The following is a 14,636-nucleotide window of genomic DNA, read 5'->3' as shown; positions in this document are numbered from 1 at the left end:
GATTTGCCCATATCGTTGGGCGCACGGAGGGAAGGAGAGGTGGGCTCCTGCCCGAGAAGGTCGCGGGACCTGCGCAGAGCTCGCTCTGCGTGATGCCGCTCGAGCTTGGGCGTGCACGCAAGAGGTCGCGCGCAAGCAAGAGCAAACCACTGGGAAGTTCACAGCTGAGCTTACCAGAGAACGCCGTTCTCACCCAGTACGGCGATCACAGGCACACCAAGAATTTTGCACGTACCTCTGGTGTCCGGCAAGTCTGCGGTGTCCGGCGGTGTTCTGAGTGAGCGGTGTGGATGGAGGCGTGTCCGTGTGTGTCTTGAGTCGGTGGCAGACTCGTACTGACTGAGAGGTGACTGGCTGGGGATCGGATCCGGGAGGACCGCAGCTTACCTCTTCTTCCTAAAAATCCTTAGGGCCGGCTCTGACCTTTGACCTGGGAGCTAAGAAACCACGGCGTGGGGTTGGTGAGGGGTGTGTGGAAAGGCTTAGACGAAACGGCGGCGTGCCGCGCAATCCTGTTTTCTTAATGCCCGCAACCCACTGCACCAGGTACAGGTACAGGTACGGCTGCGATCGACGACGACGTGATCCAGCTCTGCGTGCGGAGCCGAGGAACTGAAAAAGTGGCAGCCAACAGGGCGCAGCGATTTCGAGCGTTGGACTCGAAAAGCGGCCGCACCCCTTTGAGCAGCGTTTTGGGGAGGGGTCGCCCCCACAACGATTGGGAGCGCTGCGCTCGAAAAACGCAGCCCCGTGCGGCGGCGTCGACCGCGCGGAGGCAGTGGCCGCCCCTGCGCATTGCGCCGTCCGCCGTCGTCGGCTCGTACGCCCGGCCGTCGAGCATGGTGTTCGACCAGCTCCAGGCCCTACTAGCAGTTCCCTCCTAACCAAAATGCTATGCCGCAGACCACTGAGAAAGTCGTCACCGTCGCGCACAGGTCCACATAAGAGTTGGGGTGTCTTGGGTTCGGCCCAGTCAGACCCCACCGCAAGTCGCTGTGATAGTTGTTTGTCGTCGAGTAATGGTTGTGCACCTCCGTTCCCGGCGCAGAAGCACCGCCTGCAGCCGGCAGCCGAGCGGCAGCTGGCTGCACACATGTCGCCTGCACGACTGGCGTTGCGGGGACAGCGTACTCAACGGTGAAGCGGCTTCCAGGCTCGAGGCCTGCTGGCACCTGCAGAGAGGATCGGGGCTCAATCATCTCACCCTCACCGTCAAGGGACGGATGGAGATCACGTCACGCCTGGACATGCATCTTGCCAGCAGGCGTATCCATCAGCATTAGCTGCCCACCCACAACGTCAGGTGGGACGGTCGCTTCGAGCCGCTCCATGGAACGCGGCCGCGGCACCAGCACCGGCCAATGCGCTTCTATTACGCACGTCCCACACACCCTTCCTTCGCCGAGCCATGAAGCCGCAGCCGTCGATGGCGCCACCCAGCGCGTCGTACCTCGACCAGCGGCGGCGCCAGACGGGATTTGTCCCCCGACTCGAGCTGGAGCCGCCTGACGTCGCCCCTTCGCCGCCGCAACCAAAGGCGCGAAGTGCTGCGTCCCCTCTCATCACTCTCTGCACGAGACTGAACCACGAAAGCAAACGCCTGAAGGTGATGCAACGTGGATTCGACCCAAGTGATGCGCAGAGCCGAGGGATGGCACACATGGACCTCGGGCTGCCGGGTGCGCGCCTCGATGCACATGCCTCTGCCTGCCTCGCGTCGCTCCCCTCGCACGCTTCCCATCACCCAGATGCCCTAATTGCTGCGAGCAGACGTGTTTACCCAACTGAACGTCTGCTGCGAGCAGACGTCTACAGCTACATGTACTCTTTTCCGTACGACGACGAGTTTCTCGCTCCGGGCAAAGAGGTGATGTGCTGCCGCGACTGGGTCGCATGCACCCGCGATGCTTGCTACGGTGAGGGCCAGCCACACAACAGAGCAACAATGCACCGATCAACCCATCCACTTGAGATTACGCGTTTTTGCTCGCGCGTGCCACGCAAACGTTCCTCTTTGGGCAGGTTTCTGCGTCCCCCGCTCGTGCCTCTTCTGCCAATCGAACTACGGTTGCACGTTCCTCCTCGCCTTTTGCTTCACCTGCGGCAACGACGTCGGCCACCGCTTCATCTGGCCGAGCTGGTGTCCGTGCGGCTGCCTGACTTGCTGCTGCCCCTGCACTGGCCTCGGCGAGGACAAGAGGGGCGGCGTTTGCGATGTGGCGTGCGTCTGCTGCAAGTCTCCGGCGAAGCGAACTGACTCCATGCGTTATTGGATACAGCGCATGATCGTCGCGGGGACAGAAGAAGTGCTCCGCCTCTGGCCTCTTCCTACCGACCCGAAGCAAAACCCGCCATATGACTCCCCCGGGCCTAATGACTTTGCCTCGTCTGTCGAGGCGCTGGCCGATTTCATGACCTCGGTGCCGTGCCTCTTCACCTGCTGCGTGCTGTACCAAAGAGGCTGCTGTGGCCTCTGCGGCGGGCGGCCAGGCTTCGCTCCAAACACCACCTACATGCCCGCCAGCGGCTACGTTGGGCAGCACGACGACCAGATGAACACAAAGGAAGATTGCGGCGGATACTGGGCCTTCCCGGCCTCGTTTGAGACGTATGAGGGGAAGAAGATGCGGGGTGTGCTGCCCACGCCACCGCGTGCGAGAGACAGGGCGGGCCGGCCATTGCAGACCAATGTGAAGCCCGGAGCTCCAGGGTCAAAGGTGATCTATTGGTCGCACGGGAGCGGGTACATTGCAACGCAGTCGGCAGACTACCTGTGGATGCTCGCGCTCTTCCTTTCCCAGCAGACGGGCCACGTCGTGCTCGTTGGAGAGTATCCACTGGCGAGCAAGGATCCCTGCCGCAAGGACAATCAGCCGTGTGTCTATCCGACGCAGGTCCTCGGCTGGACCAGGACCTACATGATGCTGGTGAAGCTCTACGGCTCAGAGAATATTGTCGTGGCCGGCGACTCTGCTGGGGGCGGGCTCACTCTCACGATGCTGCTCTCGGCGGCCGAAAACCTCTATGAGGGCGAGCACATGCCGTCACCCGCCGGGATGCTGCTCATCTCGCCATTCATCGACCTGCGCGACTGCTCGGCCGACCAGGAGACGGTCCCGTCGATGGCGGCCAACTCGCCAAAGGAGAATGGCGGGCTCGCTCACTACGGCTGCGGCGACATGCTGCCTCGCAATGGGTACAAGCAGGTGTGCGCGGTCTATGCCTCGTCAGCCGCGCGCGCGACGATTTCTCTGATATCACCGATCCTCGCGACGCAAGAGGAGCTCGCCGTGCTCGCCGAGGCGGAGAGAGATAGGGCATTGTTGGGCGGCTCGAAGAAGCTGCCCATGGAGACCCTCATGCTTTGGGGCGATCAGGAGATCCTCCTCACCCAGGACGAGCAGATGTTTCACAAACTCTCGTCGGCGATGCCGGGGCTCGTCGCGAAGCACGTGGTGAGGGACGGCTTCCACGTCTCGCCGGTGCTGGGCCTCGCGACGATCGAGAATGTGGGCTGCTGCGCCGGCAACAACCCGGGTCACAGCGAGGTTGCCCGGGCGTGGTATACCATCCTTTTGTGGCTGCGGGATACCGTGAAATGGGAAGAGACGCAGGTGCCGCCCGAGTGGGCGCCGGCGGTACTGTAGAGATACTGTACGCGAGCTATTCGCGAGACACGGCATGGTGGACGGCTGTCATGACACACACGATGGTGCTCTTAGACGGAGCGTGGCAGCGTGGGCCCGCCCCCACAACGCATCTCTCAACAGGCGCCTGGGAGTAAAAGAGAGAGGAGACGCTGACGAAGACACATCATGATGCCGGATGAGCATCGCCAGGTAGCAGGTTAGCATGGTAGTCATTTCTTCGTGTAGTTGATGTTGATTGTTGTGGAGCTGCCATTTTCAGGGTTGATCGCGCGACCACTCAGCGTGCCCGTATCAGTGCGCCCGTCAATGGTGGCGATGCCCTCAAACAGGACCACTCCGTTCTTGCATGTCACCATACTCCACGACGCCGATGTCTTGTGCCCAACGTCTAGCGAGGCGAGAGTCGCAGTCGATGTGCCGCCGTCACTGGCAACAAAGCTGCCAGTCGTGCCGTCGGCGCTGAACGCACCCGTGCTCTGAATACTCGTGAGTGGAATGCAGCCGCAGCACGAGACCTGCATGTCGCTTTGCCTCGGAAACTCGCCATTCTCTCCCCGCCCATTCGAGAAAGGAAGGAGATCGAGGCGGTCGCGGATTTTGAAGCAGTAGAGCCAGCCAGTGCCCTCATACGTACTCCCACACCTCTTCCGCATCTCTCGGGTCAGGGCCTGAAGCTCATCTTCCATAAACTGAGGCGTCGGCGCCACCGCGGGCTGTGCAGCCACCGCCACGGCAATCGGCGCATCTGCGGCGTCCGCGTTCACTGGCACAGCTTCGGCGACGACAAGTGTTGCGCCGGGGTCCGTGGTCGAGAGTCCCATCCGCCACTACTTGTCGGGCGTTGCGTGATTATGTGGCCGTCCCCAAAGCGGAAAACGCGACGACCCATGACGCGCCTGTGTGTGGGTTGTTTCTTTTCTTTTTTGTGCCACGCCTTGAAGGGACGAGGAGTGTGTGTGTGCTTTTGTTGTGCAGCTCCTGTGGTCCGTGAGAAGAGGAGGCAAGGAGACGGGTTGGCAGTGAGGGGGGAGCGACCACCGCAACGGGCGAGCAAGCACATACATACATCCCGAGCCGGGGATACGGCTGTGGATCGGCCTCCCCCGGCGCGGGTCTTGCCAAAAAGAGCACGGGGCAGCCCGGAGAGGTTCGTGCCGGCAGCAGATAGGGCAAGACGACGGGAGGAGGCAATCCGAGAGGCCGAGATGGATGGATCGAGCGGCCGCGGCGGCGGGCGAGAAGGCGGTCCTGGCGGAGCTTAGGCCGATCGGTCTGTCGCTCGCGGCCAGCACCGGCGTTCTCAGGCCGGTGCAGACGCGGGAAGTGCGGAGCCTGGCAAGACGGCTGGTTGGCTCGACGGACCTTCTTGGACAGGTTTTCCGGTGGGAGTGGGAGGACTACCTCGTCAACGACATCGCACCGGGACCGACACAGTCGGGGGAGCAGGCGATGAAGGCGTACGCTTGCTGTGTGAAGAGACGGGTGGCATCGGCGGGCCCGCTATCCGAACACAACTCGGCCTTTGATATCCGGTCAGTGTGGGACCGAATCGAGAGGGGACCGGGCGAGGGGGGAGGCGACGCGACTACTGCACAGCCTACGGCCTGATGCGGAGCGGGGGAGGGGGGAGGCGGGGCCGTCGGCGATTACGGGCCCCGCCCCCCCCCCTTCCCGAGGGGAGATGAGAGCTAGCCCCCCCCCCACGAGCGGGGTGGGCGGCCGACGCGTGGAACCACGGCTGGGACGGTCACAGGGGCAGGGGGCCTCCCCCGAGGCCCCGCTCCAGGAGTTGCGGCGGCCGGCACCGCCGCCAGGCCCGCACCCACCACCACCGCCTCCGCCTCCGCAGCTGGAGCGACCGCTGGGTCGAGGGGCCGCCCCTGAGGTTCCACACCAGGCGGTGCGGCAGCCAGTGCCGCCATCGTGTCCGCCACCCATACCTACCTACCTACCCATACCGCGTTGGTGTGTCCAGTCCGAGCCTGGCTGGCTGTTCTTCACCTTCCTAACTAACTAACTAACTGTGTGTGTGTGTGTGTGTGTGTGTGTGTGTGTGTGTGTGTGTGTGTGTGTGTGTGTGTGTGCGTGTGTGTGTGTGTGTGCTCGCTAAAGAACCGGACAGAAAGAAAGAGAGAAAGAAAACATACAACCCAAAGGAGGGAGGGGAGGACGGCAAAAAAAGAAAGAAAACAGACAACCCAAGGGAGGGATGGGAGGACGGCACGCCGCCACCACACAGGGATTTTAAGGAGAGGTGTGTGGTGCGCTAGCCGTCGCCCACCCTAGGGAGTCTGCCTCTTCCTATCTCTCTTCGCAGTCTCTCGCCGCTTCTCGCTGCAACCTTCATGCCACCTCGCGGTCGTCCCACTCTCGTCGTTTCCCTCCTGTCGTTTCCTCCTCTGTCGCGTCGCTCTCATCTGCCTCGTCCGGCGACGCTGCCGCCTGCCGGTCCCTTGTTCTCGCGGCTTCTTTCGCCTTTCGGCGCAACTCTGTCCTCCTCGCGGCGTATCCTGGCCCCTCGAGTCTATCGAGCTCCCCTCGCGCAAGGACGGCACGCCGCCACCACATCAGCTTGAATTCTTTTCTGAGGTCGGCCACATACACATATGCTTTTCGCTGCGCATGCTCGAGCCCCCGGCGAGGGCTTGTGCTGTGAACACCTCAACCTCTCACAGGCCAGCGCACAGCGCCATAGGAGGTATTTTCTTCTCAATAACAAGGCTGTGAATAGCAGGCGTGGCATACACACACATACACAAACATATATATGCTGCCCATCCCACCGCCCGCTGCGGGCGGTCCCGCGCCCGGCGCGCCGCCGGGCGCGCCAGGCAACGGCGTGCTGTCGGCCGAGGCGGCTCGCAGCAAGGCAGCCAGGGCGCTCGCGAGCATCGCCGCGAGCAACGAGCCGCTCACGGGCGAGGCGGCGTGGTTCGAGGGGCACTTTTACCTCGGCTTCTGGCACGACGTCCCCGCGGTGGTGCCCCCCCCGCCGGGGGCCATCGAGGCGGCACTGGCGGCGCGGCCTCAGCAGGACCTCTCGCGCTTCAAGCCGCCCGAGGCGTGCCGTTACGGCAGGTCGTGCCGCTTCAAGCTCTCGTGCTCGCGGCACCACGGCGCGGAGGGGGAGCACAGCCGCAACTGCTCCTGCGAGGACGAGAACTGCCTGCTTGGCCACCCGTTGCGCGCCGGCCGCGACCGGCATGCCCCGCACAGCGGCGCCGCCTCGATGGCAAACCTGACGCCGCTCACCGGAGGCGCGAACGCGGTCGGCGCGGGCAGCGGCGGTGGCGGCGGCGGCGGCGGCGGCGGCGGCGGCGGCTTCCCCGGGATGGGAGGGATGCTCGCTGGTCGCGGCGGGCAGGGGCCACCGCGCCCCAGCGGCCGGCGGCCGCCGCCGGGGTACAAGTGCGCCAAGTGCGGCGAGGCGCGCCCGGACCCCCCCCCCCCCTCCCCCACGGCCTCCCTGCCTCTGCATGCCGCCGTCCGCCACCCGCCCTCCGCCCGCCGCAGGTGGACCACTACATCAACGAGTGCCCGCAGAACATCTGCCACAAGTGCGGCGGCCGCGGCCACATCGCAACCAACTGCACCGCATCCCGCAGCGAGGTGCAGGCGCACAGGAGCGCAATGGCCATGCAGGCGAGCGGCGGGGGCGGGGGCGGAGGCGGCCACGGAGGCGGCCACGGCGGCGCTTACGGCGGCGGCGGCGGGCCGGGCGGCGGCGGGCCGGGCGGCGGCGGTGGCGGCCTGCCTGGGCTGATGTCGGTGCCGGTGCCGCCGCCGATGTCAATTCCGCCCTCAGAGATGGGCGGGTGGGGCCAGCAGATGAAGCGGCCGTACGCCGACGTCGACCCCGGGCAGTGAGGACATGGGTAAAAACACGTCTCACACGCCATCGCACCCAACAGTTGCGCGCGCTCGGCACTTGGAGCACTTGGAGTGCAATCATGTGAGGGAAATCTCATTCTCCAAGTCTCTGGTCTCTAATCTCAAAGTATCCCACCGGAGGCCGAGTGACTGAGGTCTCAAGTCTCAAATCTCTGGTCTCAAATCTCTGGGTAGCACTGTAGACCCGAGTGGAGTCTTTCAAATCTTTAAGCTCTCAATCTCTAAGAAAGACTAGAGATTTCCATTACTCGACATCAATGTGCCACATCAACCGACATCGATGCGCCGGCGATCGGCGGCGAGTTGGATGAGTGGGATCCAAAGCTGAAGCGCGACTCGCTCTCGCACGGCGGCTCGCCCTCGCCCCGCGGTGCGCCCCCGCCGGCATAGCGGGGCTCGCGAGAGGGCCGCGAAGCGCTTGGTCCGGCCGCCGTCACGGGCGACGCCCACGACAAACCGCCGGCGGCGGGGGCGGTGACGCCCGCGTGGCCCGCGTCGTCGTCGTACCACCACCGTGCCCAGCAGCCCTGGCAGTAGGCCGTTTGCGACCAGGACCCAGGGTCCACCTCGAGGCGGTCCCAGATGTGGCAGCTCTCGCACCAGCCGGACTGCACCGCTCGCCCGCTCGACGGAACGGCGCCGCCCCCGTCGCCCGCGTGCATGGCCGCCACTGTCGCGCTTGCGCTTCCCGCCCCGACCCTGCCCGCCCCGCCCCCCTCTCCACCCCCGCCCCCGACAAACAAACACAACGGAGCGCGTGCGCGTTGGCCCCTCCGCAGGCGGCCTATGGCAAATGACTGGGGTTCCAAAATGTGATTACAAATGGGCCGATTCCAGCGCACGCGCACCTGACGTCCCTCGCCACCTTGCGGGCCATTCGCGCAGACTCCTCGAGAGCCCGGCGCTCGGCCGCCTCCTGCTCGCGGTTCAGCTCTGCCCACGCGCGAGGCACCTGCGCATCTCGCATATTTGCAGCGGCAAACGCGGTCAGTTTCCCCGCGCAGACGAGATCACTGCGCATGCGTTCGATCGCCTCGTTCGGCAGCAGCGGCATGTCGGAGCGGTGTGGTTTATTGCTGCACTATGTGATGGTTTCAAGAAACAAGCGGGGACCTGCTTGAAGGATCCCTTAGGATCGCGGTGTCGAAATCTCGAATTTTCCTATTCGCTGCACTCACAGCTTCGCGCGGGAGTCTCGACCGACTCGACCGACCTCTCCCCACACGCGGGAGGGTCTTCCCGCCGGATGGCTAACCCTAGTCTACCGTACGGCGGCGACGTCTTCGCCGCTCATCGGGACGAGAACAACATCGCCGTCGCCGCGATTATGCGGGCGAGGAGCCGCGCGCCGCCCACACCGCCGCTGAACATCGCGCCCGGGCCACCGGCCTGTCCGGTGTGCTTCGCAGCGTTCGCCGTGGTGACGCATGTCTGCGTGCTAAGGTGCGGGCACCGCATTTGCGCGGACTGCATCGACAGCCTCAACCGTGCGCATCACCGCACGTGCCCCGTCTGCCGAGAGTCGAGGGCACTCATTGCCTCGCGGCGGCTGCGAGTGACCTCACAGGAGGAGAAGGGCGCCGCGTCGGGCGGCGCCGCCGATGAGCTCGCTGGAGCGGAGGCGGCGCAGGCCGTCGCTCCGCCCGCCGCAAAGCTGGCGCCCAACGAGCCCGCTGTGCCGCCTCCGCCTCCGCCGGCACCGCCGCCCGCCGCTTCAGCCGCGCCGCCCGCCCCGGCGGAGGGGCCGCCTTCGCCGCCGCCGCCGCCGCCGCCACCGCCGCCGCCGCCGCCGCCGCCGCCGCCGCCGCCGCCGCCGCCGCCGCTCGAGCCGCCGCTCGAGGCAGCGGCCGCCGCTCCCGCCTCCACCGCCGCCGCCTCCACCGCCCCGGCTCCCGCCGCCGCCACGTTGGTGCTCCGCGCCGCCGGGGGCGAGGCCGGCCCGCCCACGATCGCCGCCGCCGCCCTCGCCGCCGCCCTCGCCGTCGCGCCGCCGCAGGCTCGCCCGCGCGACGACGCCTCGCCGGTCCGCCGGCAAGAGCGCCCGCCACGAGCCCACGGGAACCTCTCTTCACGGCGTCCGGTTTGGGAGTAGGCGACCGCCGCTGTCGGCGCCTCCGTGGGCGAGGCCGGCCCGCCCGCGGCGGCGCAGCCTCGGGCGGAGGCGGGAGCGGAGAGCGCCGCCGGCGTGGCGCGCGTGGTGCTGAAGTTGGCCGGCTTCGAGGCGTACTCGCGTGAGCAGCGCCTCGCTGCTCCGAGCCGCAAGCGACCGGCGGCTCCTCGCTCAGAGGATTTGGCGGCGCTTGCCCAGCACTCCCAGGCGAGCCGCCCTTCTCAGGGCCTCCGCACGGCGCGCGCCGACCCGCCAGCGTGTGCCCCCCCCGCCCGCCCCAGACGCCCTCCTCGAGCAAGAACAAGTCGCAGCGCTGCTCGGCGTGCGGCAAGGTCGGCCACAAGTCCCGCACCTGCCTGGCCCGAGCAGAGGTGTCGCACACGTGAGTGATCCGCACTCCCACCCCGCCGCCTTCTGTCTCCGCGGCAGCCCGACTCTCCCTCCCCCCTCCTCGCCAGGCGCACGCACACCGGCGAGAAGCCCTGCAAGTGCGACGAGTGCGGCGTCGCCTTCGCGGACCGCGGAGACCTCACGCGACATATGTGAGTGATCCGCACTCCCACCCCGCGGCCTTCTCTCCCACGGCAGCCCGACTCTCCCTCCCCCCTCCTCGCCAGGCGCACGCACACCGGCGAGAAGCCCTTCAAGTGCGACGAGTGCGGCGTCGCCTTCGCGCGCTCCAGCGACCTCAAGAATCACATGTGAGTGATCCGCACTCCCACCCCGCCGCCTTCTGTCTCCGCGGCAGCCCGACTCTCCCCCCCCCCTCCTCGCCAGGCGCACGCACACGGGCGAGAAGCCCTTCAAGTGCGACGAGTGCGGCGTCGCCTTCGCGCGCTCCAGCGACCTCAAGAATCACATGTGAGTGATCCGCACTCCCACCCCGCCGCCTTCTGTCTCCGCGGCAGCCCGACTCTCCCTCCCCCCTCCTCGCCAGGCGCAAGCACACGGGCGAGAAGCCCTTCGAGTGCGACGAGTGCGGCGCCGCCTTTACGCGCTCCAACAACCTCAAGAATCACATGTGAGTGATCCGCACTCCCACCCCGCCGCCTTCTGTCTCCGCGGCAGCCCGACTCTCCCTCCCCCTCCTCGCCAGGCGCAAGCACGCGGGCGAGACGCCCGCGGCGGGGGCGCCGCCCGCAAGGCCCGTGAACATGGCGGCCATCATGAACAACATGCACGTGTTCGGATGATGCTCTCGAGACATCCTGCCTGGCCCGTCTCAGGACTCGACCATCCTGCCGACGCCGCCGGCACCCCACCATGAAGGCTGCGCTCCTGTCACCTTCCCCTTCCGCCGACTCACGCGTCCGGCTGTCACGGCGGAAGAGCCTGTCGGCGGAGCAGGATGAAGAATGTTAGGATCTAGAATTCTGTGTGCCCGCCTCTCTCACACGCAGGCTGGCACGACAAGGGCGCGGACTCGAGTACACGACGAAAAAGAAAAATTCCGACCCAGTCGCCGCCGCTCATGATATAAGGCTCCGTTTGGCCGCCCACACGCTCCGCCTGCCTCGGCGTGCGCAGCACACGCTGGCACGCCGCGCAGCACACGCTGGCAAGCCTCCCGGCGCGTGTGCGCATCTACGAGCTCGGTGCGCGCGACGGCTTGCAGAACGAGCAGCGGATAGTCGATGCAGCCACCAAGATTGAGCTGATCCACCGGCTGGCGCGAATGGGCGCGTCATCGGTCGAGACCACCTCCTTCGTCTCCGCCCGCGCCGTGACGCAGATGGCCGACTGCGAAGCTGTGATGGCGGGCGTCGAGCAGCGCGAGGGCACCGACTACCGGGCGCGCGCTCGATCGCGGTGATGGCGGTGCCGTCGGTCACATTTGCGCGAAAGAACAACAACTGCAGGCACCTCTGAGCTGTGATCAAAAAACACATTTCGACTGAGACACGACGCGCCGCCATGACTCTGACTCCGTTCCAGCAGTCTGTCTTTGCCTTGGTCCGCAGCGTCCCTACCAGCCGCGTCACCACGTACGGCGAGCTTGCGCGAGTGACAGGCGGCAGTGCGCGAGCGGTGGGCCAGTGCATGCGGAGGAACCCACTCGCACCGGATTCGGGGTGCTCGCCCGCTGATGAGGTTCCGTGACATCGTGTGGTTGCTGCTGATCGGCGCATCGGCGGGTTCAACGGCTCTTGGGGCGGTGGCGCCGCAATTGACCGCAAGCGGGCGCTGTTGGAGGAGGAGGGCGTTCACTTTGAGCCAGACGGGGAGCGAGTCTCGGAGGCGTCGCTGCATCGCTTTGAAAGCAATCCTGAGCGAAAGCGAAAGAGGGCAGAGTCGGCCGGCACGCGGGTCGAGCCGCTCGACGCTCAAATCGAGGCGACTATCCTGGCCCTCCTTCGCGAGCGAGGCGCCGACAAGACCTGCTGACCCTCGGAGGTTGCGCGTCGCCTCTTCTCGGCTACCGAGTGGCGCGCGCGCATGGACGACACACGGAGGGTCTCGGTACGGCTAGCCGTCGGCGGATCTATCCTCATCGAGCAGCGAAAATCTGTGCTCGATCCCGAGGCTTGGGAGGCGGCGGGGCGACCGGGCATCGTTCGACTCCGCTTAGCGTAACCCCGCCCACGTCTCGTCGTGGACGCCGTTGGCTGAAGCATGACGCGCCTCGCCCACAGCCGCACACACCGTGTGTATCGGCAGGCGGGGTGCTGAGGTATGCATATACAGCCGCGAGACGGCGGGGGCGCCGCCGCCGGCATGCGTGGGTCACACATCGCAATTCGCATGTGTGTGTGCGGACCTGTTGCGCGCCAACCGTGAACCACCGCCCAGCCAGTCCGGACAAGGCGCAAAAACAGGCATTAGCGCCTCTCGCGTGGGCACTGACGGCACTGGCGCTGGTGTACAGACTGTATAGACTACACACACGTCAAAAATATGAGCAGCAGGAGCCAGTTTGGCCCCCCGCGGCGCCCTCCGCACCGCGTACTGAGCAGGCTGCCATCGAGCAGCGCGCCATGCGGGCCTGCCGCCGGCGACGAGATTGGAGAGCCGACAGGCATCGAAGAGGTAGGTACTGAGGAGGGCCATCGCGCCCGAGGCGGTCCGCGCCGGCCCTGCAGGCCGTCTCAGAGAGCCTGGCGAGGCTGTACAGAATGCCAAGAGCATACTGAGCAGGCTGCCGTCGAGCGACGAGCCATGCTGGCTCGTCGCAGGCGATGAGGTCGAGGAGCCGATCGGAGCGTCGCAGAGGCTGCCGACCACTGCCGTTCGCCCTCGGGCCCAGGGGTGGAAGGCAAGCTTCCTGGCGTTTCTGGCGAGCGTCCAGACGTCGCAGAGCATCCGGCAGGCGCGCAGCGACCCAAATTTTTGCTCACCGCACGGCCGTGCGAGCCGTCGGTCGGTGGTGATGGTCGGCGTCGGCGCGCGCCGACCGACGCGGCGGCGGTGGGCGTCATGTGGCGGGCGTGGGAAAGAGCATTGTCCGAATTGCGGCGGACGTCCTTTTTTCTAAAATCTCTCTCTCCGCATCGACTGCGAGGACAAACACAAAATAGGGCGCGCGCTCAAGCCGCCGGCCGCGCACAGCGATTTTGAGCTGTCCGTGGGTGGTTCACGGTTGGCGTGCAACAGGTCTGCGATGTCGGTTGTCGCGCCGGCGCGGGTGGGTTTTGACTTTTGTGAGTTACCGCAGTCATTTTTTTGAAGAGAGTACACATGTGGGCGTACAGCTAACCAGCTCATGGCGGCACACACGTGGCGCGGAGAAGCAAACTAGAGACTTGTCAGTCGGCAGAGAGACGAGAGAGAACGCCAGAGCACCAGCGCGGCACCGCACGCTGACGCGCAACTCCCCTAGCCCAACCCGACGCCGAGCGCCCCGCTGCACGTCAACTGAGAGGCGACCCTCTGCCGCGGTGGCAGCCTCGGTCCTACCGCCCGCGCATGGCTGCGCGGCGCGCCTGCCGCTCCTCGCGCGTCTCCGACGGCGCGGCCTCGTCGCCGGGCGAGGCGAGCGAAACCGATCGCCTCTCGCGGCGAGGCCGCTCCCGCAGCTCGCGGCGGCCCTGCGGCCGCCTCTCGCACTGCTCCTCGTGCTCCTCCACCACCGCCCGGTCGGCGTGCTCAAAGCCGCACTCAAACTCGCATTCGAACACCTCGCCCTCCGCGAGCTCGCCCTCCGCAAACTCGGCGTCCGGGTTCCTCTCGCACGCGAACTCGTGCGCCTGCACCTCGTCCTCGTCGAAGCGCTTGAAGCCGCACCGAAACCTGCAGCGGAAGGACACCGGCTGCGCCACGACCGCGCTGCTGCTCGCAGCCGACGCCGAGGCGCGGCGAGGGCGCTGCGCCGCGCGCCCACCCCGCCGGGAGGAGGAGGAGGAGGTGGATGGGCCCGCCTCGCCCTCCGCCTCGCCCTCCGCCTCGTCGTCCTCCACGACCGCGCGCGGCCTCCTCCGCACGGGGGGGCGCGCCGCCTCCGCCGCCTCCTCGCAGCTCCCCTCAGAGTGCTCCGAGAACGAGAACGACTCCTCCTCCTCCTCCTCCGAAGACGACGAAGAGGAGGACGAGCTCGACTCGTGCGAGTCGACCTCCGAATCGCTGCCGCGCCGCCGCCGCTTTGACTTCTTCCGCCGCCGCTTGTGCCCCGACCCGCCGCTGCCGCCGCCGCTGCCGCCGTCGCCGCCGCCGCCGCCGCCGCCGCGCCGCGTGCTTCGGCGGGAGCCGCGGCTCGGGCGCGGCTGGGCCGGCGCCTTGCGCTTACCCCGCCGCCGCCGCCTTGCCGCCGCCGCCGCGGCCTCCTCGTCGTCGTAGTTGTCGTCGTCGCTCGGCACGGACGACATCTGCGCCGCGATACGCTGCGACGCCGCGCCGGCGGCGCGCCGCGTGCTGTGACTTGCCGCCGCCGCCGCCGCGCGCTCACCGCCGCCGCCCGGGGCGCCGCGCACGAGCCGGCGGCGGAGGCCCTCCCTCCCCGAAGTGGTCTCCCCCTCCCCGCCGTGCTCGCGCGCCCGCAGCCTCCGCCCCGC

At 66.9% G+C, this 14,636-nt stretch overlaps 5 protein-coding genes across 5 annotated transcripts; 4 read left to right on the top strand and 1 right to left on the bottom strand.

Moving 5' to 3' along the window:
• Positions 1 to 1,408: 1,408 nt before the first annotated feature.
• EMIHUDRAFT_203358 (hypothetical protein) lies at positions 1,409 to 3,647 on the top strand (the record flags this gene model as incomplete). The annotated part of the gene is made up of 3 exons (XM_005783568.1): positions 1,409 to 1,679; positions 1,806 to 1,916; positions 2,023 to 3,647. 3 exons carry the CDS (start codon positions 1,409 to 1,411, stop codon positions 3,645 to 3,647), a joined length of 2,007 nt encoding a protein of 668 aa, XP_005783625.1.
• A 2,884-nt stretch (positions 3,648 to 6,531) lies between these two features.
• On the top strand, positions 6,532 to 7,517 carry EMIHUDRAFT_449704 (hypothetical protein; the record flags this gene model as incomplete). The annotated part of the gene is made up of 3 exons (XM_005783567.1): positions 6,532 to 7,077; positions 7,164 to 7,259; positions 7,458 to 7,517. Coding segments are annotated over 3 exons (701 nt in total), but the record flags the coding sequence as incomplete, so codon positions are not given.
• Positions 7,518 to 10,287: 2,770 nt separating this feature from the next.
• On the top strand, positions 10,288 to 10,676 carry EMIHUDRAFT_63629 (hypothetical protein; the record flags this gene model as incomplete). Its single annotated transcript, XM_005783566.1, has 3 exons — positions 10,288 to 10,352; positions 10,429 to 10,512; positions 10,589 to 10,676. Coding segments are annotated over 3 exons (237 nt in total), but the record flags the coding sequence as incomplete, so codon positions are not given.
• Positions 10,677 to 11,565: 889 nt separating this feature from the next.
• Positions 11,566 to 12,036, top strand: EMIHUDRAFT_203352 (hypothetical protein; the record flags this gene model as incomplete). The annotated part of the gene is made up of 2 exons (XM_005783565.1): positions 11,566 to 11,742; positions 11,830 to 12,036. 2 exons carry the CDS (start codon positions 11,566 to 11,568, stop codon positions 12,034 to 12,036), a joined length of 384 nt encoding a protein of 127 aa, XP_005783622.1.
• Positions 12,037 to 13,296: 1,260 nt separating this feature from the next.
• EMIHUDRAFT_434441 (hypothetical protein) lies at positions 13,297 to 14,635 on the bottom strand (the record flags this gene model as incomplete). The annotated part of the gene is made up of 1 exon (XM_005783564.1): positions 13,297 to 14,635. A coding segment is annotated over one exon (1,332 nt), but the record flags the coding sequence as incomplete, so codon positions are not given.
• Between the last annotated feature and the right edge of the window lies 1 nt (position 14,636).

This window comes from Emiliania huxleyi, assembly GCF_000372725.1.
Source record: "Emiliania huxleyi CCMP1516 chromosome Unknown EMIHUscaffold_18, whole genome shotgun sequence".
NCBI classification, from domain to species: Eukaryota; Haptophyta; order Isochrysidales; family Noelaerhabdaceae; genus Emiliania; species Emiliania huxleyi.
This window is presented reverse-complemented; position numbering and strand designations above follow the sequence as displayed.